Genomic DNA, 26,819 nt, shown 5'->3' with positions numbered 1-26,819 from the left:
CCCTGTGGCCTGTGGAATCTTAGTTCCTCAGCCAGGGATCGAACCCCCATCCCCTGCATCTCAAAGCAGATTCTTAACCACTGGAGCACCGGGGTAGTCCCTTTACCTGATCTTTAACCGAATTCCTTGCTGGAAATGGATGGAAGGCCATCAATTGCATGTATGTGAAGTGGTTCTTACATCATGGAACGTTAACAGCTTTTAGACAATTACGGTTTTACTGGGCCTTTGCAGAGGCCGGGAGCAAAGCAGGCAAAAACAAGAGGCTTGGATTTCTTTCTCTCTCATGAGTCTACAGTCTGTGACCTTGAGCTGGTAATTTTGTCTCTCTGTTCTTCAGTTTCCTGAAGCTGAAGTAAGATGGAATTGTTAATAAACATGTCAAAGGACTTCCCTGGTGGTCCAGTGGTTAAGACTATGCTCCCAATGCAGGGTGCGTGGGTTCGATTCCTGGTTGGATTGGACTCCTCGTGTTGCAGCTAGGACTCGGGCAAAAAGTAAAAATATACATGTCAAGTGCCTGCACCTTAAGAGCTACTCATGTAGGTTTTGTCTTCTACCTGGACTATTTATACTTAGATTTTGTACTTTTTTCCCCCTCTCCTTTTACTCAGCATTTAGAGAAATGTTTTGTGTTTTTAGTGGTAAGAAAGCAAGGTGCTAGGTTGGAAATGTGATACCTCCATCATCTTAACTTCAACCCTGTGTCTTTGAGGCCTTTGTGGTCAGAAAAATACAGGTTTTCATCCCAATTGCCCTTTATTACCTGGGTCATCTCTCTGAGTCCAAACTGTCTTCTCTGTGAAACTGGGGAAAACAGTACTTCATGTCCAAGTTTGGCTGAGAGGATGAACTGAACTATGTAGCCTAGCAGAGTGCCTGGCACATGGCGCAATAAATGATGCCTCTCGTTTTTTACCTTTTAATAGCACTCCTCCCAATGTTTGTGCACAGGCTTTGGTGAACCAAACAGTCCTTGTCCATTATGTAAAGAAGTTAAAAAGTGTTAGTCGCTCAGTCGTGTCCGACTCCTTTTGACTCCATGGAGTCAAAATTCCTGCTCGTGGAATTCTCCAGGCAAGAATACTGGAGTGGATAGCCATTCCCTTCTCCAGGGGATCTTCCTGACCCAGAGATCGAAACTGGGTCTCCCACATCACAGGCAGATTCGTTACCATGTGAGCCACCGGGGACGTGAAGTCATTCGTCATAAACTAACTCTGGGCCAGGCACCCAAGAGAGAGTTTTTACATGTTCTCTCATTTCTCACAGCAGTCCTGCGTGGAATGTGGTGGTTCTCCTCTTGTAGATATGGAAATGAGTGCTGGGTTCTGATGCAAGTCTTTGGGTCAAACCAATGCTTGGCCTGAAGCTTTTTCCCTTGGCATCTCGTGGGAGGGACTGGGGCTGGGGTGACCCCTCCCTCTGCAGGATTGCATTTCAGGGCGCAGGCTGAACCTCCTTATTTGACTGACTGCCAGTACCAGCTGCTAACAAGTCCATCCAAGGATGTGAGGTCCTGGGCTGCCAACCATATGGAGACCGACATTCTTGGTCTCTTACAAGAGACCTCCATCATGAGTCCCTCCAACATGTCCCTCCATCGCACTTTGATGACAACAGAGTCCTTCCATCACACTTCGTATAATAATCCTTCACCGGATCACAGGGCTTTACAGGTTACAGAGCACATTTGTATTTGGATGCCTTTGATCCTCTTGAAAGCCTTAGGCAATAAGATAAAGTGAAAGTGAAGTCGCTCAGTCGTGTCCAACTCTTTGCAAACCCATGGACTGTATGTAGCCTACCAGGCTCCTCCATCCATGGGATGTTCCAGGCAAGAATACTGGAGTAGGTTGCCATTTCCTTCTCCAGGAGACTACTCTTCCTGGTGGCCCAGAGAGTAAAGTGTCTGTCTGCAATGCAGGAGACCTGGGTTCGATCCCTGGGTTGGGAAGGTCCCCTGGAGAAGGAAATAGCAACCCACTCTAATACTCTTGCCTGGAAAATCCCATGGATGGAGGACCCTGGTGGGCTACAGTCCATGGGGTTCCAGAGTCGGACATGACTGAGTGACTTCTCTTTCTTTCTTTCTCCAGATCTTCCTGAGCCAGGGATTGAACCTGGGTCTCCTGCATTGTAGGCAGATGCTTTACCATCTGAGCCACCAGGGAAGTCAGGCAATAAGATAAGGTAGACGTTATCAGCCCATTTTTCAGGTGAGGCGTTTGAGACCCAAGCCACACAGTGAGTCAATAACCTAGTAAGGATTTTATCTGAAGTTTCCTAAAACCAAGTTCAGTGCTCTGTCCATGCCATCTTGCTCTTGCCACCTTCCATCAGCTCCAGGGATAGCTGGTCTCTCTTTTCTAGTTGAGTTTTTGGAGAAGCGTGAGGCAGTAGACAGAGGAGCCTGGCGGGCTACAGGAGTCCACCGGGTGGCAGTCAGATAGAACTGAAGGGACCTACGTGCAGGCAGGAGGCGCTAGAGAGTGAAGCATTTTACAGGGAGGAAACCTGCGGCTTCATGTAGTTACCAGCAGTAGCCACACGAGGGTGCTGCTGCCTAAAGAAAGCTTTATAGAAGCCTAAGGGCTCAAGGGTCCAAGGTGAGGGCTGGAATGGCTTTTCCCTGGCTTGGGGGGCTCAGGAGTGAAGAGTTCCATCCAGAGACCTGAAGTCTGGCATGTGCCCTAAGACTAAGCTTTCCACTTCCCTCCCTCCCCAGCTTCCTCTGGGCAGATGGCTAGTCCCTCACTCTGGCTTGGGAGGGCAGTGTATCTGGCTCACAGCTCTGCCTTGGACTCTGTAACCTCTGGCAAGTCTGTTTCCCCAGCTGTCACCTGGCAGGGTTGCCTGGCCCTGCCACTCTCACAGGGTTGGTATGAGGCCAGAGAGCTGGTCCTGTGAGCAGGGTGGTCCCAATTCAGTTCAGTCGCTTAGTCGTGTCCGACTCTTTGTGACCCCATGGACTGCAGCAGCCAGGCCTCCCTATCTATCACCAACTCCCAGAGCTTATCCAAATTCATGTCCATCGAGTCAGTGATACCATCCAACCATCTCACCCTCTGTCGTCCCCTTCTCCTCCTGCCTTCAATCTTTCCCAGCATCAGTGTCTTTGCAAATGAGTCAGCTCTTCGCATGAGGTGGCCAAAGTATTGGAGTTTCAGCTTCAACATCAGTCCTTCCAATGAACACCCAGGACTGATCTCCTTTAGGATGGACTGGTTGGATCTCCTTGCAGTCCAAGGGACTCTCAAGAGTCTTCTTCAACACCACAGTTCAAAAGCATCAATTCTTCGGTGCTCAGCTTTCTTCACAGTCCAGCTCTCACATCCATACATGACCACTGGAAAAACCATAGCCTTGACTAGATGGACCTTTGTTGGCAAAGTAATGTCTCTGCTTTTTAATATGCTGTCTAGGTTGGTCATAACTTTCCTTCCAAAGAGTAAGCGACTTTTGATTTCATGGCTGCAGTCACCATCTGCAGTGATTTTGCTGCTGCTGCTGCTAAGTCACTTCAGTCGTGTCTGACTCTGTGCGACCCCAGAGACGGCAGCCCACCGGGCTTCCCCATCCCTGGGATTCTCCAGGCAAGAACACTGATTTTGGAGCCCCCCAAAATAAAGGGTGGCCCCAAGCCTCTGTTAATGTGACCCAGGGCCCTAGCGCCTCTTTAGGGGCTATATCTCTGGCTTATGCATCCAAGCTTTCATACAATGGAAACTTCCGAGTCTTTTTATGACCCGCAGGTGCCTAGCTTCAAATCCCAGCTCTACCAGCCCTCTGGGACTGTTGTGAGTCATTTATCCTCTTACACAGGAGGATAATAGTCCTTCTACCTCCTAGGGCACTCTGGAAACACTTGACACAGAGCTGGGCACATAGCAAGCCACACATGAAAGTTGGTACTATTATTATTATTGCCCTATTTTTCCCGGCTATGTTGGAGACCTTGGAATTTTTACTAAGGGTGACTAATTTATCCTCTAAACTGGGACAATTTTAAGCACGAAAGTGGTTGCACTGAATTACTGCCTCATGGGGAGACAGCCTCCCAGGTGGCCCCACTTCCTGATGTTCTTATCCTCATGTGTTCTGCGTGGAAGAGGGCTGCCTGCAAACAATAAGACATTGTGCAAAGGGCAGGGTGTGACTTCCCCCACACAAGACACTAGCTCCAGCTTGCTCTCTCTGGGACACTTTGTAGGACACTCTGTGGCAAGACCGATGATAGGGACTTGAGGGCCCCTGCTGTTGACCAGGGTTAACACACCAGTCACACTTGCCAACTTGCAAGCAGAGCCTCCAGCCCTCTTCAAGCCTTCTATGACATCCTGACTGCAGTCTCATGGGAGACCCCCAAACCAGAACCACCTATCCAGCCGCCGCTGAACTCCTGACCCACGGAAACTGGGTGAGATAGTCAGTGCGTATCGCTGTTTTAAGCGGCTGTGCTGAGGGTCGTCCGTTACACAGCTGTGGATAACTAATACTCAGCACGAAAACTGGTGTAGGCCAGGATGGTTCTGGGCAAATCAGAAGGCCCATTTCTCTCATTTCTCCTGTGAGGCACGTGCTACCCTGCTCTGTCTTGGCCTTGGAGAGCTTGGCCTCGCCACCCCTACCAGCTGCCCCCTTGCCAGGACTCCAGGAAGCTTCCTGATGCTCCTCGGAGCCCCGGCTGGAGATGTGTCTTGGGGTGTGGCTGTACCAGGGACTCCCCGGAGACCACAGCTGTCCTGTGCCAGGGCTAGGTCAGCCTCTGTCTCTCAGGCTCAGGAGGGTTCCCCGGCCCACACCCCTTGGGCCTGGAGTGGACCAAGCCGGGAATGACTGGAGAATAATGGCCAGTCTTGGCCAATGCCCTGAGCAGGGTGCTGCCCCGTGTTACCTGTTCACCTGCCTCCAAGTCTGGGAGAAAGGAGCAGTTACTCCAACTGCATGGGAAGACATGGTCTCAGGTCACTGGCCAGGAAGTAGCAGAGCTGGGATTGGACCCAGAGTTCCTCTCCTCAGAGCCCAGGGGCCCAAGACCCTCCCCGCTTCTGTCCTCCGACATGCCCCATCCCAGGGCCCCACGCTGGGAGCTGGGAATTAAGTTTGGCATTCCCAGATCTGATCCATTTACAGATGAAAAAACTGAGATCCAGGGTGAGGGGAGTGACCTGCTCGGGGCACACAGAGAGTGAGGAATGGAGCAGGGAGCCATGAGTCCCACATGAATGCAGGTACAGTTGCCTCTCAGCACCCCTGGGGGATGGGTTCCAGGACCCCTGTGGATAGCTGAATCCACTGAGGCTCAAGTCCCATATATGAAACAGCATAAATATTTGCATAGTTCCATGCTTCCATGCACAAACTTTACTTAAGTCATCTCTAGATTCCTTATGGGCTTCCCCTGCAGCTCAGTCGGTAAAGAATATGCCTGTAGTACAGGAGACGTGGGTTCGATCCCTGGGTTGGAAAGATCCCCTGGAGAAGGAAGTGGCGACCCACTCCAGTGTCCTTGCCTGGAAAATCTCATGGACACAGGAGCCTGGTGGGCTGCAGTCCACGGGGGTCTCAAAGAATCAGGCAGGACTGAGCGACTAACACTTAATATACCTAAGGCGATATAAATGCTTTTAGGTAAATAGTTGCCAGCGTGCAGCAAATCCAGGTTTGGTATTTTTTGGAACTTTCTGGAATTTGTTTTTCCTGAATATTTTCCACCCGAGGTGGGCTGAATCCACGTATGTGGAGGGCTGACTGTCCTTGCTCCTTGCCCACCTCCAGCTCTGGGATGGCAGCTCCCTCAGCACCTAGATCTGTGCCTACTTGGCCCTCCGCAGGGACTCAGGAACCTGAGGGTGAGCTTTGCTGGTCTCGGTGAGTCTCAAAGAGGAAAGCCCCACAACATGCATGACGTGTCCTGGTGACGGTCGTGCTCTCTCCGCTTCCATCGGCGTGGGGTCAGGAGGGTCTCCGGCCCCCTCGGTCCGTCTCACTCTCCCCTCACACCCACCCCTTTTCTAATTCCAGGTCACTCTCCTCCACTGGGTTTTTTGGTTGTTGCCCAGCTGGGCTGCTCTAGCTCCAAGATGAGGTGAGAAAGAAAATATATTTTTAGAGAGGCTTTTTTTTTTTTTTCTTCTTCCAGGAAAATGACTCCAAATGTGCAATTTGTTCCCAGGAACGGGGGTGTGTGAGTGAAATGGCTCCTGGTATGGCAGTGCCCTCGTCTCCTCCTGCGGTCTCCTCTTCCTTTACATTCCTACTGACCCTTCTCCTCTTTCCCTCCCCTCCACACTCAAAGGGAAGAGGGCGGGTGTGTGCTCCCCTCGCCCCAACAGCCACTTCTGAGCCCTGTGACCCTGGACTGGCTAGAAGGGGTCACCATGGGTAGAGTCTTGGACATGAATGAGGTCTTTGTTGTGGGGTTGGTCCTACCTCGAGTTTCTGCAAGCCACAGAACAATCGGTCTAGGAGAGGGGGGGCGGGTAAAGCAAAGCCCAGGGCTGGTGATGAAGCCACCTGGGTCTGGCCACAAGGTGAGTGTATGTCAGTCACTTCCGCTTTTTCAGGCCTCAGTTTTCTTGCCTGTGAAATGGGCAGATGAAGGTGGGGAAGTGAGGAGAGCAACTCAAGACCTTACATACTGTCATTCTAGGTCGCAGCGAGCAAACTCCAGAATCTTCTTGGCCTCATCCACACATATGACATTGGAAGCCTTTAGGAGCTCAAGACTTTAGGAGCCCTCCTCTCAGGGGGTGCGGAGCCTCAAGTGCGACCACTTCAGAGCACCCACTCTCGGAGGTGGGCCCACCGTGGTTCAGTGGAGGTGCCACCACCACCATGAAGCCTTCCTATATTCCCCCCAGGATACCGAGCCCTCAGCAGGGTTAACCCCTCCCTGCCCAGGCTCCTCTGCTGACTGCTGGACTCAGTCGATGGTACCTGGTTGGGCTGGGCTTCTGTTCAGATGAATGTAAAGCAAGTGAAGCTGAAGCTTTGGGGACCCTCACTGGCACAACCCCCTTCCAAAGCCAGTCCCTAATTTTGTATTCATGATCCCCTCAAATTGTATACACTTGGGTCCCACAGAGTTGGGTCCACTCCCGTTTTCATCCCCACCCAGCTTGAGGTCAGAGCCTCTCTCCTGAACAGTTATGGCAGGCAATTTCTCCTCCCCTTCCACCTCCCCTAGGCCCTGGTTGGTCTGGCACCTGGGCCAGATGGACCCAGAGACAAGGTTTCTGCATCCACCTGCCCCACTTGGGGTCTCTGTGACCTCTGCTCTCCCCTCTTGGGTGACCAGCCCAGGCCTGCTCTCTGGCTCCCAGGTCACTCATCTGAAACAAAATTGGACTTCCTCTCTCCCTCTCTTCCCTCCCCATCCTCCATACCTGCCCGAGGGGCCTCCCAGGAACATTGTGGGTCCTTAGTTTGCAAACCCCAGCTCACAGACCTAGGAGAGGCCTGGGTTTGAATCCTAGCCCCATGCCTGGCAGCTGTGTGCCCAGGGGCATCACCCACTCTTCATCCTGAGGAGAAGTGCCTTCAAGTCCCTGGCACACAGGGGACTCAGGAAAGGCCCGAGGATGGCCTTCTGAGACCCTCACACAGGCAGGCCCCTTGGCGGGCAGGGGGCTTCCCCCAGATGGGGGCCAAGCCCTCCCGTTCCCACCCAGGCCCTGCAGACTCCCTCCCAGCAGCCACTCGGCTTATCCCGTGACTCTTATACCTGCTGGTTCAGCAGACAGACAGCCGGAGCCTTCCCAAGTTCTCTCTGTGGGCTCCACCCGGAGCCTTCTTGCCAGAATCCTCTTTCACTTCCTGATTTTGGGGTCAATGACATCTCAGGATTTCTGCCATTTGGGCTTTTCTCGGAAGCAAATCTGGGCTCTGGCTCCATCATGAGTCTTGGGCAAGACGAGAAGTTATGACGGGAGAAGGTAGGTGCGGAGTGGCAGGGGGAGTCAGGGGAAGCTGAGGCGAGGCAAAGACTGCTTTTCCCACACCTGTGACTGCCTTGAGCTGGAGGGCTGGTGAGGATCACAAAGTCCCCTGTGTGGCCACAGGGAAGAGCACAGTGGAGCTCTGTCAGCCCCCTAACTTCCTGGCTGTGCAACCCTGGGCCAGTCACCTAAGCCTCTCAGGGCCCCAGTTTCCCCAGCTGGCAACTGGTGACTAAGGAAGGCGCAAACCCATGCATTCCGCTCCTCGAGTGCCAGGCTTCGCTGGTAGACTCCTCTGCACAACAACGCTAGGAGGCGAGTGTGTTTATGGTACACGAATCCTGGGCTGCAAGAGGAGTAGGGAGGGCGCTGCTGGCAGGTGCCCTGGATGGTGTCTGGTGAAGGGCAAGCCCTCAGGAGGTCCTGGCTCTCATCATTTCTTAGCAATGTGAGTTCCAAAGACCTGGTCTGTTTAGCCAAACCTCTGGGAGCAGGTGGAGTCAGGCAACGATTGCTGAGCAGCTCCTGTGTTCCAGGCCTGGAGCTGAGAGATCGCAGCAGAGGCCTCCACTTCCCTTTTGCTGCCTTGCTGGAGCCAGGCAGCCTGGCTGGCCAGAGAAAGGCCTGAATGGGGTGGGTGGTGAGGCCTGGCTGTTCAGCGCTCCTGTAGCACGGTCGTCTGGTCTCCAGGCTCCTCTGAGTGCATCCACAAGTTGGCTGTGTCCATGTGACGGTGTGAATCGCCTCACCGACTCTTAACCTCCCTCATCAAATGCCTCCCTCGACAGACCTCTGGACCCGGCTTTGCAGTGTTACTGTTTAGAGCAGGGTCAAGAGCTTAGCTCTCCCTCACCAGCTGGGTGACCCTGGACTCGTCTCCTAACTTCTCTGGGCTGTGGGTCATCCCTTGTAAAGTGGAAATAAAGCTGCTTTGCAGGCGATGTGCATTTTTAAGCCGTGCCTGGCATCTAGTCAGCTCTGCTCCATTGTCCTTTGGGGGTACTGAGGCCTCCATGTCCTTTGGGGGTACTGAGGCCTCCCACTTAGGGTGGGGGAGGGTGGGAGTGGGGCGTGGAGAGACAGACAGTAGAGACTGAGAGGGCTGGGAGGGCAAACCTGGGTCTTGTTCAGGCTGCTGGCTTGGGGGTGGGTGGGATGGGTGGAGGTTAAGCTCCACCTGAGGGAGTCAGGAAGGCTCCCCAGAGGGACCACGGGAGTTGTGCTCTCTGAGTGGGGTGGAGCAGATGCCTCTGTGGATGGTGACTGAAGGTAAGGGAGACCCTGAGAAGCTGGGGTGTGGTTCCAGTGCACAGGTAGCCATGGGGAGGGGGGTGTTGATTGCATGGAACGTCAGGCGCTGGAACACTGTGAGTGTGTGCAGCTGTGAACACCAAGGAGCGCGGGGTCGGGGAGGTGGGAGGGGTGAGGGGCAGAATGAGACCTCAGGGGCTCAGACCCGGCTGGGCTCGGGCTGGGACCAGTATCTCTTGAGGTGCAGCAGGGGGCGCTCAGGGCCTGCCCAGCCCAAAGAGCCTCCCCCCTCCCTGGGACATCAGGGAAGAGGGCCACAGCTTCCAGAAGTCTCAGAACTGGCAGGGACCTCTGAAGGTGGGCCATGCCCATTCTGTTCATGGGGACTGTCTTAATGGCCTCCCTGATGGCTAGTTTTCTGAGCCTCGTCTACTTGCCCAGACAGAGTGCTTCCGACTTCTCAGAGTAGCCAGTGCTATCTGTGGCCAGTTCCAGCTGTTCCAAAGTCCCTCCTTACACAGAGCGGACATCTGGCATCTCAAACGCCCTACCCTGACCCTGTTGGCCCCAAGTCTGCCCTTTGGGGGCTCCTCAGACCCACCTGTTCCCTGGGCCTGTGGCAGCCCTTCTGGGAAGTGACTATCCTTATATCTGGGTCCCTTACTTAATCATCATCTCAGCCACCCTGGTGGCTCAGATGGTAAAGAATCCATCTGCAGTGCAGAAGACCAGGGTTTGATCATGGGATCAGGAAGATCCCCTGGAGAAGGGAATGGCTACCCACTCCAGTATTCTTGCCTGGAGAATCCCATGGACAGAGGAGCCTGGTGGGCTACAGTCCATAGGATCGCAAAGAGTTGGACATGACTGAGCCACCTTTATTGAACCCCCAGTTCAATGGCCAGAAGAGCTCATTTAATCTTTACAACCTGGCACGCGGCCCTGGGCCTGGCACCCACGGCACTCACTTTATCTTTGGATGATGAATGAGTGAGTGACCGTGTGGTCATGTTTTCCACATTACAGTTGGGAAACTGAGGCTCAGAGGGGTAAACTCACTCATCTAGAGTCACCCAGATCACAACTGACAGAATGGAGGCCTGAACCCAGGTGTTTGCCCAGTTAAGTCAGAGCTCTTTAACTCCAAGCAGTGCGGCCTCAGCTGGAACCAGCTCCCCACCTACTGGGCCCTGTCAGCCTCTCTCCAGCCAGCTTCCTAAGGGGCCTATGGGAGTAGGCCCTAAAGGGTTGGCAATGGGATTCCCAGAGGCTGGGAGCTCAGAAGTCCTAGGGATTTTTGAACCTCAGAGTGTTGAAGTTGCCCCGCCTTCCTCTTCAGCTCTCTGTCCAGGGGCATCTGGATGAAGCTCTCGTGAGCTCCCTTGCAGGGAACGCTAATGAAGCTCCACCTGATGCTGAGCCGACCTTTGTCCTTTGACCCTCCTCTCAAACCCCCGGAAGGCCCAAACCAAGGCTGGTGCCGGGGTCTGCTCCTCGGGTCCACAGCCGGCACTCTCCCCACTGGCGCCATCAGTGCTGGTTTCAGTTTCCTGTTCCTTGGGGGGAATTGTTCCAGTTTCAGCTCAGTGATTTCCCCTTTGCTGACGGCAGGCCCTGCACTGGCTCTGGGAAAAGGGAGGCTGGGGGCAGAGACTTTCAGCTGGCCAGGGCCAGCACATAATCTTCTCTCCCCAGGCCTCGGTTTCCCATCTAGGAAGTGGAGATATTGACAGCACCTACCTTATGGGGTCACTCATGTTAAGTCTTGGCATGGACCAGGGGCTTAGTAAATACCTATACCCTTCTTCCTTCAAAACAGGTGGATGGTAGTGAGCGGAAAACACATTCACTGATCCAACGAATCAGCACTGAACCACTGTTCTGCACCAGAGCAGTGCTGGGGACAGAGCAGTGAGCAAGACAACCAAGCCGCTGCCCTCCTGGGACTCCGGTGTAGTGGTGGGAGACCCCAGTGGGTAAGCGAAGTGCATCATATGTCAGGCGGAGATAAAAGCCACAGAGAAACCCACGATGAGCACCCAAGGGGAAATGACCACAGCGCGGTACACCCCCCATCTGGGACATACTTTTCACACCACCTGCGCTGGGAGCAGAGGGGTCTGCAGCCTACAGTGAAGAATCCGAGTCTGGGAGAGCTGGCAGCGCCTGTCTGGGGTCACACAGCTGCGGGGTAAGAAGCACCTGGCCAGGTCTGTCCACCCAGTGACAGGGCCCAGAGGTCAACACCCGCTGGCGCAGAGGGGAGACTGAGGCCTGCTCTGTGGTCCTGCTGCCCACCCGTGTCCTGGAGACATCAAAGCCCAATGAACTCGGATGACCTGTGGCCCCCTCTTGTGGATCAGCTAGAGGGGGTGATGGGTCCTGGGAGAGTCAGTGAACCCTTAGCGGGAGGGTACCCATGGTCAAGCAGATGAGACTCATCTACCCAGACTCTCTGACCAGCCAGGTCGTACCCCGCACCTCCACGCGGAGTCCTTCCGCCTCCAAGCCCCGCGACTGCCCGAGGAGGCGCGCGCTGCGGGTCCTGGTCCCCAGAGCGAGGTTCAGCGAAGCCGGCCACCCGTCCCGGGTCGCACGTTTTCCTCGGCACCCCTATCCCGCGGCGGGCGGGTGCGTGCGGAGCGCGGGGCGCGCAGGGACCCCGGCGGCGGGGGGCGCTCAGCGCCGGCCCCGCCCCTCCGCGCCCCGCCCCCCGCGCTGGGGGCGGCCCGGCGGCAGCGCACGCTTCCTGCGGGCGCGGCGGCCGTGGGCGCGGAGCTGCCGGGCGGAGCCGGGCCGCCGAGCCGGAGCCCCGACCGAGAGCGCGCCGGGCCAGCCGCCGGGCCGCGCCGCCGCCGCCGCCGCCTCGGGAACAAAGGCGCCCGCCGCCGCCGCCGCCATGAAGCCGGGGCCGCCGCACCGCGCCGGGGCCGCCCACGGGGCTGGCGCCGGGGCCGGGGCCGCGGCCGGGCCCGGGGCCCGCGGGCTGCTCCTGCCTCCGCTGCTGCTGCTGCTGCTGGCGGGGCGCGCCGCGGGGGTGAGTGCCTCCGGTTCCCGCGCCCCGCGCCGGCCTGCGGGGAGCCCGTGCCTGGCCGCCCTTGCCTCCCGGGGGCTAGTTTTCCCGCGGGCGGGGGGACCCTTCCCCGAGGGCGGCCTGGGGTCCCGGCTGGGGTCCGGGCGCGGGGCCGCGCTGGGCGTGTCTCGGGTCTGAGCGGACGTGGCTTGGTGCTTCGTGGGTGTGCCCGGACCGCGGCCACTTTTAGGGAATGGGGTCGCCTCCCCCTGCGGGGGGAAGGGTGTGCTTTCGGTTGTTCCCTCCGAGGGTCGTTGCAGAAGGGCCGGGGGCGGTGTAGGGGGGGGACGGGCTTCCCGGGGAGGGGGAGGGGTGGAGGGTGACTTGTGTGAAGGTGACCTGAGGGGGTGGGTGAGGATGACCGCGTGTGTGGCCAGCTCCGTGGAGGGTGCTGGGACCCGTGGGGTGTGCACGCGTGAAAGATGAGGCGTGAGGACGAGCCCGTCCCCGTGGATGGGGGCCTCGTGCCCTACCTGCGTGTGGTCGTGTCAGGGTGACCCATTGTGTCTGGGGTGCACCCGGGGCCGGGCTGGAGACCGTTGACCATGCTGAGAGTGCTTGCAGAGGGTGACTGTGTTGGGGGGAGGCCTCTGTGGGGGGTGTGTGTGTGTGTGCAAGCGTGTGCAGGCAGGTGTATGGTTGACCCGGTGCATGGAGCACGCACCTCTCAGGGGAGCCGCGCGTGTGCGGGTAGCCGCGAGTAGACATGTATGACCTGACCCCTCAGTGTGTCTTTGATTGACCGCAGCAGGCTCAGTCCCGGCTCCATCAGGGGCCGCCGGAAGAAAGGCCGCCTCCTCCTCCTTGTGGGACCCAGGTCCCAAGTGAGTTCCCCATGGGCACGTGTCTGGAGCCTGGCCTGGCCATGAACTGGGGAGACTTCTAGTTCCCTTGGTTGGTTCTAGGAGTTATGCCTGGCATCCCCCATTCCCCAGGGTGAGAGGAACCCAGGCCTCTCAGGCAACCCCCCAGGTGCCTACTCTGCCCCTGCAAGTCTCTTTGGGCCTCAGTTGGCCAGTCTGTGAAATGGGAGGAGGTCGGGCAGGGGCATCTCGGACAGACATGCTATTCCTCAGTACCCCCCATCTGTCTCAGGGCTTTGAGCTGGGTGGGGTGGGGTGGGGAAGTGTTGAACGCCAGGCTGAGTACCAGGGCTGGTGGGCTGGGTGCCTCACCCCCAGGTCTCCCCCAGATGGAGTGAGGAAAAGAGGTCCCTGGGAAGGACAGAGATCCAACCCATCCTGGTAACTGGGTCCCTTTCTCAGCTACACTTCTGGAAGACCATCTTAGAAATCAGAGACTTGAAAATCGCGCAGCCTTGGGTTCCAATCTTGCTCTCACCCCTGATTCGTAGTGTGACCTTGGACAACTTGTCTCACCTGTCTGAGCTTCCATTTTTCCCCTCCGCAGAATGGGGCTAATAACACCCTCCTGAGAGATTAAATGAGATGCCGTGTGTGCTGGCCCACAGGAGGAGCTCGGTGAATGTTTGATGTCTAGATGAATGAAAAGGGGTGCCGACGCCATGCTTTAGACTCGGCAGCCCAGCGGGATCCCCGAGCTGGGTGAGCCCTGGGCAGCTCACGCCCCTCGTAGAACTTTTCCTCATCCATAAAACCAGGCTCGTGGTCTGTGCGCCACGAGGCGGTGGAAGGAATGAAGTGAGCGCACCGTGAAGTGAAAGGTCTCTGTGAGGCAGGTCTGAGGGCCAGGTGGAGTGGGCGTGGCAGATAAAGCCAACCCCCAGGGTCGGGGTCTGGAGGCTCAGATGGGGGCTGGACGTGGAGGAGAGAAGGGGCGGGGCTCCAGATGAGGCGGCGGAGCAGGGCCCCGTCTTCTCCAGGCTTCACACCTTTCCAGGAGGGGGGACATCTACTCATCTGAGCCAAAGGGTTAATGGGTGGTGCCCAGGGGCCAGGGGCATGGCACCAGAAGAAGAGGGTGCTGCCTGCATCAGGAGGGACTGAAATTAGATCAGAAGAGCCCTGTCAGGATGGCTTCAGGAGTGGCCTCCATGGTGGGGACCCCCAAGGGCATCACTGGGATGGTCAGTGGCTGACTCAGGGCAGGGGAAGGACCCTGGAAGGGTGATACCAAGGTGCTCACCAGCTTGAAAGGGAGCTTGTGTGTGTGTGTGTGTGTGTGTGTGTGTGTGTACGTAGGGGCAGCTTCTAGGATGGCCTCAGTAGGGGTAACAGGTCTCATTCATGCTGCACGTGGTGAGTTGGGGAGTGTGTGTGTGTGTGTCCTGGCGTCCTCTCTCTGAGAAGCCAGCTGTCTATGACTCTGAGAGACATCTGCCTTCAGGGTTACTTCGGTTGTTGTATTATACTTAAGTCTACCCAGAAAGACCTAGAGTGTGGACATCCTGGAAATTTTGGCTTTAAAGTGCGTTCTTTGGATGATTAGGGCTGAAAGGGACTTAGATAATCACTTAGTCTTGTTTGAACTCCCAGTGGTGGGAGTTCATGGCTTTGTGATCTTGAGAAAGCGATTTAACCTCTCTGCGCTTTCACTTCCACCTGTGAAAACTGGGAAGGATAGGAGAACAAATGGGGTTAATATGTAAAGCTCTTAGCGTGGTGCCTGGCACATAGTAAACCCTCGGCAAATGGTCTTTTCTTGTTCTTTGACAAGGTTGTCATTCTGTGATCGGGAGCTGGTAGGTGTGGGGAGTGGAAGCGTGGGGGACCATGGGAAGAGGAGATCACTCAGGGAATTCTTTTGTTTGTTTGTTTATTTTTGGCCGCACTGGATTTTCATTGCTTCATGCAGGCTCTCTCTAGTTAGAGCGAGCAGGGCTACCCTCTCACTGTGCGTGGACTTACTATTGCCATGGCTTCTCTTGTTGTGGAACACAGGCTTTGGGGTGCACGGGCTTAGTTGCCTAGTGGCATGTGGGATCTTCCTGGATCAGGGATGGAACCTGTACCCCCTGCCTTGGCAGGTGGGTTCTGAACCCTGGACCACCAGGGAAGTGCCCAGGGAATTCTTCTGAAGCCCCCAGCCCTGGTGGTTCCTGCTCACTCCCCACCCCCATGATTTCAAGCATCCAGGAGCTCCTTACCCCGCTCCCCCCAGCTGCTCTGGTTGGCTGTGAACACTGAGTTGCCAGGGCGAGATTGTCCTCACTTTTAATACTTAAATGTTGGGGGACCCCTGGGCGGTTCCAGGCCAGGCCCTGACAACAGGGATACCTTAGGGATCCGTAATTGTTAGCACCCAAGATGGCAGGGACTTGGGGACAGAGACTTTGAGTAAGGGATTTCTCCTTTTCAACATTCTTATCTGTCAAATAGGGACCATGACAGTGCCAGCCTCACAGGGATGTTGTGATGAGAAAATGAACTCCTTGGCTAGACCCAGCACAGCCTGCCAGGGCACTCTCAAGAGATGGGTCCTTTCTAGGAGGGAGCCTAGGGAGGGCTTCCTGGAGGAGGAGGTTTTACGCTAAGCTATGTGCCATATGACACTGAGCAAGCTGTAGCCTGCTCCAACCCTCAGCTTTCTCACCTGTCAACTGAGGACCAGTACTTGATGCATAGAACTGCTATTGGGGGGCATGGTGGGGGGAAGTCATACCATTCTCATGGCTGGTTGGGATTGGAACTTGGTGCCTTCTGCTCCCTGCAGAGCAGCACAGTGTCCCCCAGCTGTGAATTCAGTGTGTTTCTTGTTCCCTCATAATAGGGTTTGGCATGGGGTGTTTTTGAAAACAAATGGCTGTCCCATCCCATGGACTGGGGTGTAGGGTCCCAGGAGGCCCCAGGGCAGTGTTGGGGCAGGGGCAGCTTTGGACTCGAGACCTGGAAAATATTGGGGCAGCGGTGGGGTGGGTGAGAGGGGCATGATGGAGGGGAGAAGGTAAAAACAGAGCTCCCCTCACCCCGCAAGCTAGAGGTCCTGCTGAGTGTAGGCCTCCCTCCTGCCCCTCCCTTCGGAGCTGGGACCATCCCCTAGAGCTGCTGAAGGGGAGGGGAAAGGGATGGGTCCTTCCAGAGGGGGCTGCAGTAGAATTCCTTCAGGCTGGAGCAGACGGAGGAAGCTGGGGAAGGGAGGTGGTGAGCTGAACAGGGGCTGAGGCCCTGATTTGAGTGGCAGCATTGACACCTCCAAGGGCTTAATAATACAAAGAGCAGCTAATGCTCCCTGGGAGCCCTGCCTGTTGAGCACTTGGTATGTTTTGGCTCATTTAATCCTCATGATAACTTTTGGAGGTAGGAGTTGTTAGAACCCCCATTTTACAGATGGGGAAAACTGAGGCACAGAGAGGTTAAGCAGCTTGCTCAATGTCACGCAGTTGGAAAGTGGCAGAGCAGGATTGAGCCAGGGCCTGGCAGGCTAATAGAACTGGGTTGCAGTCCTGATTTCAATCTCTCTTGCCATGTGATCCTGGGCAAGGTTCTTACTTCTCTTTTAGCCATCCCTACTCCCAAATTATGCCTACATTACCTGCTTCATGAATGCCTGCTCCTTGCCAGGCTCTGGGCCAGGCATGCCCCCTGTCTTTTTTCTTTTAATTCTCTCTGTAGCCTTGGCGCGGTGATGCTACACGTGTGGTCGGTGGGGGAAAGGTCTGGCTCTGGAGCCCTTGCTCCCCCACCGCCTCTCAAGGCTCCGTGATCTGTAAGTGAGCTCTTCTGAGGGTCTTGGGGGATGAATCAAGGGAGAGCTTTATAAACTACAGGCAGTCAACAAGATGCAGGGGTAGGGGAGAGAGGCTTGTGTCTGAGTCATGTGACCATGGCGCAGGAGAGGGGAATGTTTAGAGCCTCAGGATGTTTAGCCTCAGGGTCTAAAAAGTTAACATGCCCCCGGGACACCCACTGGATGCCCCCAGTGTTGGGGCTGATTGTCTGCACAGATGACCAGGCCTGCCTTTGATCCTCTCTGACTCTTAGAAAGTTGTGTGGAATCCCGATCTATGTCCCTATCACCCCATCCCTGAGTCCTGGTCCTCTTACACATACGGGTCCCTCTGGCCTGAATGGCGGAGGCTCAGAGAGAGGGAGTGACTTGGAGGTCACACAGCAGTCTGGAGAAGGGTCAGACACTTTCTGGATAGACCGTGAGCACCTTGGGGAGGCTCTCTGACTACCTTGCTCTTTGCTCTTCCCATGGCCAGCACTGTGCCTGGCCCAGAATGGAATGGTTTGAATGAATGAAGAGTGAATGAGTGAAGGAAGGGAGGAAGCCAAAACCATGAACTTTGGAGCCCAGACTGGGGCTCTGTGTTGTCTCCTGTGGAGGTGAGTTGGGGTGAAACATTGAGGGATAGTGAGACTGGGAGAGTCCTGCTGGGTCCAAGCGTGTGCCTGTGGGCCGGGAGGCGCCAGGGGGCCATGGGGGGTGGGGGTGGGGGCCTGTGGTCTGAACACTGAGGCGTGGCCACCACATCTGGGTGGGACAGAAGCCCTGTGGTTCTGGGCTCCAGCCCAGCTGCTTGGAGCCCTGTGATTTTGTGTCGGGGATAGGGTGGGGAGGCGGGGTGGCTGGAGCCAGGAGCTGTCCCTGGGTCCAGGCCCTTGATCACCCCGCAACTGCCCCCTGAAGCAGAGAACAGGGTCTGGGCTGGACCACCTGGCGAGTCTTGCTGTTCCCCTAACATTCCACTGCATCCTGGGAACATCAGGCCAGCGCCCGCCCAGTAAACATTTGTTGACTGACACCCCCTCCTCTTGCCTTGGCTCCCAGCCTCCCAAGATTCCAGGAGGTTGGGTCAGCCTCTCTTCCGGCCCCCCTCCTTCCCTCCAGAGCAGGCCCTGGCCAGAGGGGCGTCCGCTCCCCTCCCCCCACTGACCAGGCCTAGTCTCAGCGCCAAACAGGAAGCCGTGATTACAGGGGGAGTCTGAGCAGCAATGGCTGAGGGCCCGGCTGGGGGATGGGGTGAGGGTGGCCCCTGTCAAGTGATCTGGCCCCTTCCCTACCTGGCTGCAGAGGGTGGAGGGCGGGGAATGCCTGTGGCAGCCTTTTATACCTAGTGGAGAATGTTCTCCATGCCCCAGCTGCCTGAGGTCTGCCTTCTTCCCATCCCTGGGTCCCCACCTGGGCCTTGATGATGTCTCTTTTGGGGGGTGGTCTCCAAACCTGAGGGTGCATGAAGTAGTGAAAGAAACAGGGGCCCCAGAGCCCACTGGACCAGGGCTGAGATCCTGCTTCTGCTGATTTCTGGCTGTGTGATCTTGGAAAGTTCACTTAACCTCTCTGAGCCTCAGTTGCCTCCTCTTTAAAAGGAGCTAAGAGTACCTCTGCCTCAGAGTTCTTTGAGAAAGAGAATACAGAACAATAAGGTGCCTGGTAAGAAGTGGGCTCCTCCTACAAAGAGCGATCTCTCCCACTTACCTGCTTTGGTCTTGCTCTTTTCCTGTGCCTTTCTTGGTCTCACTGAAGAATTGCTTTTGAGGGGGATGGAGATAAGGTTTTCTCTTAGAGAGTGTGGGAACCAGGTTTGAAGGATCATGGATGACCCAAAGTAGAGCCCTGGGGGTGGGGGCTGCCCTAGGAGGGAGAACTTGGGCGAGAACTCCCCATTGCAACAGGCAGGGCTGGGGCCGGATTAGAGGAAGCACTTTCCCGCTGCCTCATGCTGAGTTCACTGGGACTTTGGTTCTTTGGAGCTGTTGTTGGCAGCCTGTGGTCCAGTCTGGAGGTAGTAGATCAGACTTGATGACTCTTCAGGCCCTTCTAGTCCCGGAACCCCAGAGAGACCTTGCTATTGGAGGTATGGCCCAGAACAAGCTGACACCGGGCCCTCTCCCTTTCCTCCTGGCTGGGGAGCCCCTCAGCTGCGTTCCATTTATCACACACATCCTGGCCCAGAGTCGGTGACTGTTGATGTTTACATAGGACCTCAGGGATGGAAGAGCCTTAAAGAGACGATCAGCCCGGCAGCCTTCCAGGCTCACAGATGGGAGTCCTCAGGCTTGGAGATTGGCCTGGGGCCTTGCCCAAGGATTGGGGCTGATTCTCCAGCCTGTGGTCTCCTTGAGCCTTCTGACGCTGGTAGCATTCCACCCTTTAGAAGAACGCTTGGAGATGTCAAGTCACCTGCCAGGGTTTACATGCCTGGGTGCTGGTGAAGCTGGGTGTTTGGTTGCTTTTCAACCTACTCTGGATTCTGTCTGTCCTGTTGCCAACCTGGTCATCACACTCCTCCAGGAGCAAGGTTTTCTGAGATGAGTGATGAGGGTTGGGGGTTTGGGGTGCTGGGGAGAAATCTGAGGGGTGGGAGTTGGGCGTGGGGGATAGTACTGATTAGGGCCTATACCCCACTTCTGGGATGGGCCATGGGCTTGCTTCCCTCTGGGGTCAGCCTCAACCCAAGCCCTCCCAGAACTCTGCACCCCGCTGTGCTGCCAGCCAGGCCCCACCCCCATCCCACCCCCACTTCCCCCACCCTCCAAGCTCTGCTCACCAGCCCAGACTTTAATAAGGGTAATTTAGAATCAATCACCAGCAGGATCTCAGAAATCTAATTGCAGCAAGCTGATTGCCAATTCGACTGCGGGCACCAGGGGGCTGCGGGTGGCTCATTAGGCCTGTCTTGCCTCCCTAGGCTGGGGTTTGGGGGGCCGTGTGGGGACTGAGCAGGCAAGGCTCCTGGAGAGGTGGGGGTGGGAGTTATATTGGGAGCAGGGGAAGGCTATTCTTACTTCCTGGGGTGTCTGGCAGAACCCAGATACTGCCGCCCTCTCCAGGGTCCATGGCTAGAGCAGGCGCCCATGTCTGTCCCCACCGTTTGCTCATCCACCATATGTTTACTGCGACTCCTCATGGCCAGGCTGCCGTCGAGGGTGCGCTGGAGGTGTCCGCTGCTGAGTTTTACTTGGTTCCTGCCCTCAAGTTGCTCTGCTGTTGGGGAGCCAGGTGCAGTGGTGATAGCGATAGTGGCCAGTCCTTACAGAGCGCGTGCAATGCACCAGGCAGTTCCACGTGCCTAACCTGCTTTATCCCAGTTCTTACGACGAGACTACGCGGTAGGTATTGTTACCCCGTTTTGCACATGGTGACACAGAGGCCCAAGAGCTTAGGCAGTGTGTTTCAGGTGAGACAGTTAACAAGCTGCCGGAGTGTGCTTCCTGAGATGCCCTGTTGTTTGCTAGGGTAGGCCGAGGCGGCTTTGGGCCTGTCTCTTGATGGACTACTCTGTTCATTCTGCAAACGTGAATTGAGCACTTGCTGAAGGTCTGGCCCTGTGCCGGCGGCTATGGGTGTGCAGGGGTATCTCGTGTGTGTCCTGCCTCTTGTCGGTGAGCCTTGTTTGGTGGGTTTGTGTCCATGTGAGGGCAGGCATTGAAGAGAAGCAGGGAGGAGGCCCTGCTTCCCTCCCCGAGGGGTTCGAATCCCAGCTCTGCCACAGAAGCTTCGTGAATCTGGGCACGTGACTCCTTGAGTTCGCCTTTTCTCCTCCTCTGTCACCTGGGCCAGTAACGTCTTGTTCACTAGGCTGGGATGAGGAGCAGTGCTGGGGGAGGGGCAGCTAGTTAATGAGTTAGCAGCTAGTTAAAAGGAAGCTGCTGCTGAATAGTTACTTGTATTTTACTTGTTTTAATGGTTATACTTTGCCTAAGATTGTTGTGTCTCAGAGTGACCCTGCTTCAGGCTTGTCCTATGACTATGGGGCAACTTCCCACCTCCCACCCCCATCCCCAGCATCTACTTTCACGTCTGCAAAGTGGGGCAGTCGGGCTGGGTGCCAGTGGCTCTTCCAGTCTTCACATTTGAGGGACTCTCAGAAAGACCCGAAGCCAGAGAGGGCAGGAGCGACCTGGGGTAGCCCAGCTGGGAAGAGAGGGCAGGCCGGCTGGGCTGGGCAGAGGACAGGAGGCCTGCGTCCTTCAGGTGGTCTGTCTGTCGTTCCTCCTGGGCCAGGGTAGGAGGTGCCCTTTCCTCGCCCGTCACGCTGAGCACCGTCTTCTGTCCTGGCCTCTGGGACATGATCCAGGCCAGTTGGAGGCTGGGCTGCGAGTCTGGTTTCCTGGGCAGAGAGTTTCCTGGGCAGGGAGTCCAGTGCCTGAGGTCTTGTCCGTACTCTGCTGCTGACCTGCCAGTCACTTTTAGCTGCTGTTTACTGATGTCCCTTCTGTGTCTGGCTTGTGCTGAGCACTAGGAACTCTGAGGGGGCTCAGCCTGGTCCCTGACCACAGGAAGCTTCCAGTTAGGTGAGGGGGTGAGGAAGTGAGTCAGGGGAAAGAGAAGTTGGTTTTTGGCTCTAGGGAATCAGGGAGGGCTCCCTGGAGGAGGTGTCCTTTGTTTCAGGCCTTGAAGGATGGCAGCAGATTGATAGGCAGAGGGATCAAGATGGACAAAGGCTCAGAGGTGGGAAAGGTCATGGTATAATAGGGAACTGAAATGTGGTTAAAGGCAGCAACTCCCAGCTGGGGGAAGGGAGCCATATGTGAAAGTGGGAACATATTTCCCTTGCGGGGTGGGGAGCCATTGCTGGAGGGTGTGCTGTTTCTAACGAGAGTGTGTTGCTTCTTGCATTTAACGGACATTCACTGGGCACCTCCTGGGTGCCTGGCCCTGTGCCACAGGATGTTTTTGGGCAGAACATTTGAACACCATAGTGCCTTGGCATGGGAGACCCCAGTGGCTCACAAGGTGGGCTTTGAGTCCAAAGCAAGGCATTGGATTGGGTTCCATCCTCAAGGTAGAGGACATTGGTCTGTAAAATAGGTGCAGCCCCATCCTGCCCTGGGGGGCTGGTGTGTGATGCCAACGAGAGCATGGATGTGGTAGTGTTAATATTGAATGATGCCTGCTGAGGGCCTGCCACGTGTGATACACCCTGCCTAATGTCTTATGTATAAAAGCTCACTTAATCCTTACACGCTTACGAAGGAGGCACCATTACCACCTTGATTCTACAAAAGAGAGAATTGGGGCACAGAGAGGTTGAAAAATATGTCCAAGATCACAGAGCCAGTAAGTGGCACACTTGCTAGGGTTTGAACCCAAGCAGTCTTCCTGGGCTTGCAAGAGTCAGACACGACTTGGTGACTAAGCCACACCACTGGTCTAGTGTCAGAGTCTATCCGGTACAGAAGCGCTGCTCCAGGCTACCGTGTGTGCTACGAACTGTGAAGGGTGGTGCCCTGAAAGGATGAATTTAAGGCCAGTCAGGTCCTGCTGGGCGAGCCTGTGGGGACGCTGTGGGGGAGCCCTGGCCCAGGCTTTGGGCTCTTGGCTTCTGTATGGGCCTTCTCCGTTGCGTGTTTTCTGTTTGGGTTGGGCCGTGGGCTGAGGCCAGCCCACACTGGGGAAAGATCAGAGGACTAAAGATGATTTGCGCTGGAAGGGCCTTGGAAACACTGTTGTCCAACTTTTTCATGGTCCTGAAGGGGAAACTGAGGCCAAGGGAATGACCTCATTCCCTTGGGTCCTTTGAGAGCTAGCAGTTCATCCTTTCTGGAGGAGGGCATGGCAACCCGCTCCCGTATTGTTGCCTGGAGAATCCCCATGGACAGAGGAGCCTGGTGGGCTACAGTCCATGGGGTCGCAGAGTTGGACACACCGAGCAACCAAGCACAGCACAGTCCAACCTTTTTGTTTAACCTACAAGGAAGTTGAGGCTCAGAGAGGCACAGTGACTTGTGTGAAGTAACACAGCAAGGCTGTGGCTGAGCTGGGACTAAGAACTATGTCTCCTGACTCCCAGGCAGGACCGTGTCTCTTCTTTTTACCTGTCTCTTTGTGCGAAGACTGCAGGCCCAGCTCCCACTGACCTCTCCCAGGAAGCCTTTCCTAGCCTCTTCAAGAAACTGAAACTGAAGTCGCTCAGTTGTGTCCAGCTCTTTGCGACCCCGTGGCCTGTAGCCTACCAGGCTTCTCCGTCCATGCGATTTTCTAGGCAAGGGTACTGGAGTGGGTTGCCATTTCCTTCTCCAGGGGATCTTCCTGACCCAGGAATCGAACCCGGGTCTCCCGCACTGCAGGCAGAGGCTTAATGCTCTGAGCCACCAGGGAAGCCCCTATGCCAGACTGATTCCGTTCAGTGCTCTCAGGGTGCTTCTCTAGCCTCATCCTTTTGCCCCACATCGCTCTACCACCCAAGACTCCTGGCTATTCCCTGAGCACAGAGTACAAGGTTACGTCTTTGGCTTTCCAGTCTACCCACATGCTCTTCACTCTCCATGGACTGTTATTCTCCAGCAAACTCCTACTCATCTTCCAAAACCTAGCACAGATGTCCCCTTCTCTGGGGATCATTTACCAACCTCTCCTCCCAGCTCCCAAGCACAGTGAGCCCTTCTTCAGCCCCTTCCCTCCTGCCTCCCCGTTCTAGAGTCCCAGGCACCGCTCTTCTACAAGCAATAGGATCCACTGCTGAGCTTTGTGACTTCAGCTTTACAGTGTCTGGCTCCCCACAGGGTTCCATCCTTAAGTCCCTGGAGCCCTCACCTGGATACATGGTTGCAGCAGCTGCCCGACCATTACATCATCTCCCTGGTCGGCCTCACACTTATGTTTCCTTCCTTTCCCTCAATTCAGACATTGCTACATTGTTCCCTCCTCTTTTCAGCCTCCTCATGGCTCTCCCCTGCTGTCACACCGCCTCCTTTCTCCCCAGCGCCCTGCTCCTGTGATCCCCAAGCCTGGAGAAGAGGCGAGCGGGGGCTGGCAGTGGGGAGCAGTGGGCACTTGCTGCCTCACTACCCAAGGCTCAGGCTTGGTTATGGGAGCTCCTCCTGCTCTCTCCTCTATCTCCCGGCGCCCCCCATCTCCTGCCCACCCCCTCCTCTGTCTCTCCGTCTGTCCACTGTATGTACCTCCCCTTCCCTCCATCCTTTTCTGTCTCCCTCCTCTTGCCCTGGTTCCCCCGAGGGCTCTGCCTCATTCCCTCCCTGGAACCTCCCATCTCTCTGACTGCGACCCAGAGAGGGTAGGACCTGAAGGGGGACAGGAGTCTTTGGGGGCCGAGAGGTGTTTAGGGTCAGGGCAAGAGGGGCGACTCGACTCCGCACCCTCTGGGCCCAGGAACCCCACACCCCCACCCGTTCCCTTTGTCCTCCCCTCCAGAAGCGTAGTTTCCTGGACAAAGGGCCACAGGAAGTGAGCCCCTGGTTGCGCTGTTTGGGTGAGGATGTGGTGCCCAGAGACGGAGCCTGGGTGTTCAGGATCCCCAGCAGTGAGAGGCAGAACGTCTCCTCCAGGGAGCTGAGCCCTGGCTTGGCTGAGTTCTGTTGTTCCGTGAGACGGGAAGCTGGAGCACTCGTTGGGGACAATCTCAGATCCAGTCTGTGTCTGGGGGCTGCGTGCGAGGCTGTGGTTGTGCCCGGGTGATCCTTTATCTGTGTGGATCTAAGGTCACATTTCTCTCTCGGTTCGGGTGAAGGGCTGGGTTTGTGGGTGCGTGTGGTGCTCTGTGTGTGTGCTGGTGCACGAGGGGCCCAGGGGTCCCCGTGGGTAGGAAGGAGGTTTGTGGCTGCTCCTTTGCCATCAGCTGTTTCGGTGGCTCTGATGTGAGGCTAGGGGAATCAGGAGCCCCCTTTCTCGGCTGTAAGGGGGCGTGCTTCCAAGACCTGGGGTGGCCATGGGTATTAGCAGCTCCCAGGAGGACAGCAGAAGTTAGGGGACGCTCTCCCACCTCAGGGTGGGGGGATTGATGCACGGGTGGAAGCACATGCAGACCCATTTGTGTGTGTGGAAGAGCACACACCTGTCCTGCGCACACGTGTGGAGACACAGACCCATGTATGTGGACACATGCAGGCACTCAGAAACAGGGATACACGCTCCCCCTAGTGCACGTGAACCACGCACAGAGACAGCCCTTGTGCTCACAAGAGCACATCTAGGCCCACATCTCAGGCATCTCAGCCCAACCAAGACAGCCTGAAGGTGTGTGCGCACAAATGCAGCTGCACGCCTGTCCAGAAATGCCCCTTCGAGTGCCACCTGCGTGCCTCCTCATGACTTCCTGCACACGCGCGTGCACACACACACACGTATGTACATGGGTTGCTGGGCTTCTAAACTACCAGGAATGTGTCCGTCCTTAATCCCAGCTCTTAATCCCAGAGTCCAGGGAGCCCAGGCCAAAGGGGCAGCTGGTCAGCCGGCCTCCTTAGAGGTGATTAAGGCATGGGCGGGGGCGGGTGCAGGGGACGCAGAGCTGTGTCTTCTGCCTGACCTCCAGGGATGCCACAGAGCTCAGAGCTTGGGTTCCATCTGAGACTTGGTTACATGGAATTTACCAACCCTGGGGTGCAGACCTGCTGAGGAGGCCAGCCAGGGGTGTGGCTGGTGTGTCTCCAGGGAGAGTGACAGCTGTGTCAGACCAGGGAAGGCAGTCCCTTGATTTAACCACCTGCCTGCTGGGGTCTCAGTGGGAAGCCTTCTGGGCATTCTGACCTCTGGGAACCCTGTTTCTGGCTGGAGCCTTCTGGACCAAGCAGGAAAATGAGGCCCAACTGGGAGATGCTGAATTTGGGGTCCTGAGTGGGGAGGAAGGTGGTCACTGAGACAAGGGTGGGATGGGGAGGAAGTGGGGGCTGAGCTGGGCCTCGAAGGTGTCCGCGCCTGGGGCATTCGGAGGTGCACGAGGACACGTTGGATTGTCACAGTATGGGGGGTGCTGCTGGTGGCATTTACTGGGTGGGGGTCAGGGCTGCTACAGGGCCGGGAGAACTGTCCCACCCCGGCGTCTGCAGTGCTCCTGTTGAGAACCGCTGTCAGGTCAGGCAGCCTGGGAGGGGTCAGTGTGGGCCACAGCTCAGAGTTGAGACTGTCCCCAGCGCGCCGTGGGAGGGAAGGCCATGCATACTGCCCAGGGCGCCATAGAGGGGCACTGAGGTTGTGCAGGCAGAGTCCTCCTAGCCTGGCCCGCTTGGATGTGTCCGTGTGGGTCTCTAAGGGGTGGCTGTGATAATGGCGGAAAGAGGGTGGTTCTGGTTTCAGACTCTGACCACTGCTCGTCAGCTGGGTGACCTTGGGCAGCTGTGGGGTGGTTTTGAGAATGTGGGTTTCCTTGGCTCAGAGTCCAGCCAGCATGTTGTTGCACCCAGAGCTGGCGGCCAGTAGCGGTCATCGTGGGGGCCGTGGTCATGAGAGGCTTCTGTCACGGCAGAGGTGACAGCCACCTGGGGTCTGGGGAGCAAGCTGGTCCTGGGAACAGCCCTTTGCCGCGTGTCCATCTGTGAGCCTGACTTTTCCAGTCCAGTCCTTTCTCCCACGGGCTCTGTCTGCTCTGGCTCCAGGGCTGGACCATTTGGGCGCATTCATCTGGACGTCCCTGGGGTCTTGCTCTGGTGTGGGGCTGGTCGTGGTGGAGCCCCCGCTGTGCGGAGGGGGACCAAGTTGGTATGACTGGGGCTCTGATGGCAGACGCCCAGAACAGGGCCTCTGAGCCTGTCTGCAGAGGGTTTGATGGGTCAGCTGACGGAGTTTTTGGCCTGGGAGTCATGTTTAAGTGAGAAGAGGAGGACGTGTCTCCCTCTTGGATTGTGGGGCTCATGAGGGCTGGGCAGTCAGGGTCCCTAGAACCCTGTGGGTGTTTGGACTTCATTTGAACTCAGGAGGGGGGCAGAGCCTATGGCAGGGCCTGGGGA

The 26,819-nt window shown here is 56.4% G+C and overlaps 1 protein-coding gene across 2 annotated transcripts in view; it reads left to right on the top strand.

Moving 5' to 3' along the window:
* Positions 1-11,011: 11,011 nt before the first annotated feature.
* SDC3 (syndecan 3) overlaps positions 11,012-26,819 on the top strand; it is a 39,680-nt gene continuing 23,872 nt past the window's right edge. Inside the window, exon 1 of one of the 2 annotated variants that reach the window (XM_086332719.1) lies at positions 11,012-11,385. Coding sequence is in view for 1 of the 2 variants with exons in the window: in XM_086332711.1 (XP_086188837.1) it covers positions 11,614-12,231 (618 nt within the window). In the remaining variant the exon portion in view is untranslated. Of the gene's footprint in view, positions 11,386-11,584; positions 12,232-26,819 lie in introns of those variants that run through there. The other variant, XM_086332711.1, reaches the window with a different exon arrangement.

This window comes from Bos grunniens, chromosome 2, assembly GCF_055505025.1.
Source record: "Bos grunniens cultivar Pamir isolate PY7600 chromosome 2, Bosgru_T2T1.0, whole genome shotgun sequence".
Taxonomy (NCBI): domain Eukaryota; kingdom Metazoa; phylum Chordata; class Mammalia; order Artiodactyla; family Bovidae; genus Bos; species Bos grunniens.
Note: the sequence above shows the minus strand (reverse complement) of the source record. Positions and strands in the feature narration are given on the sequence as shown.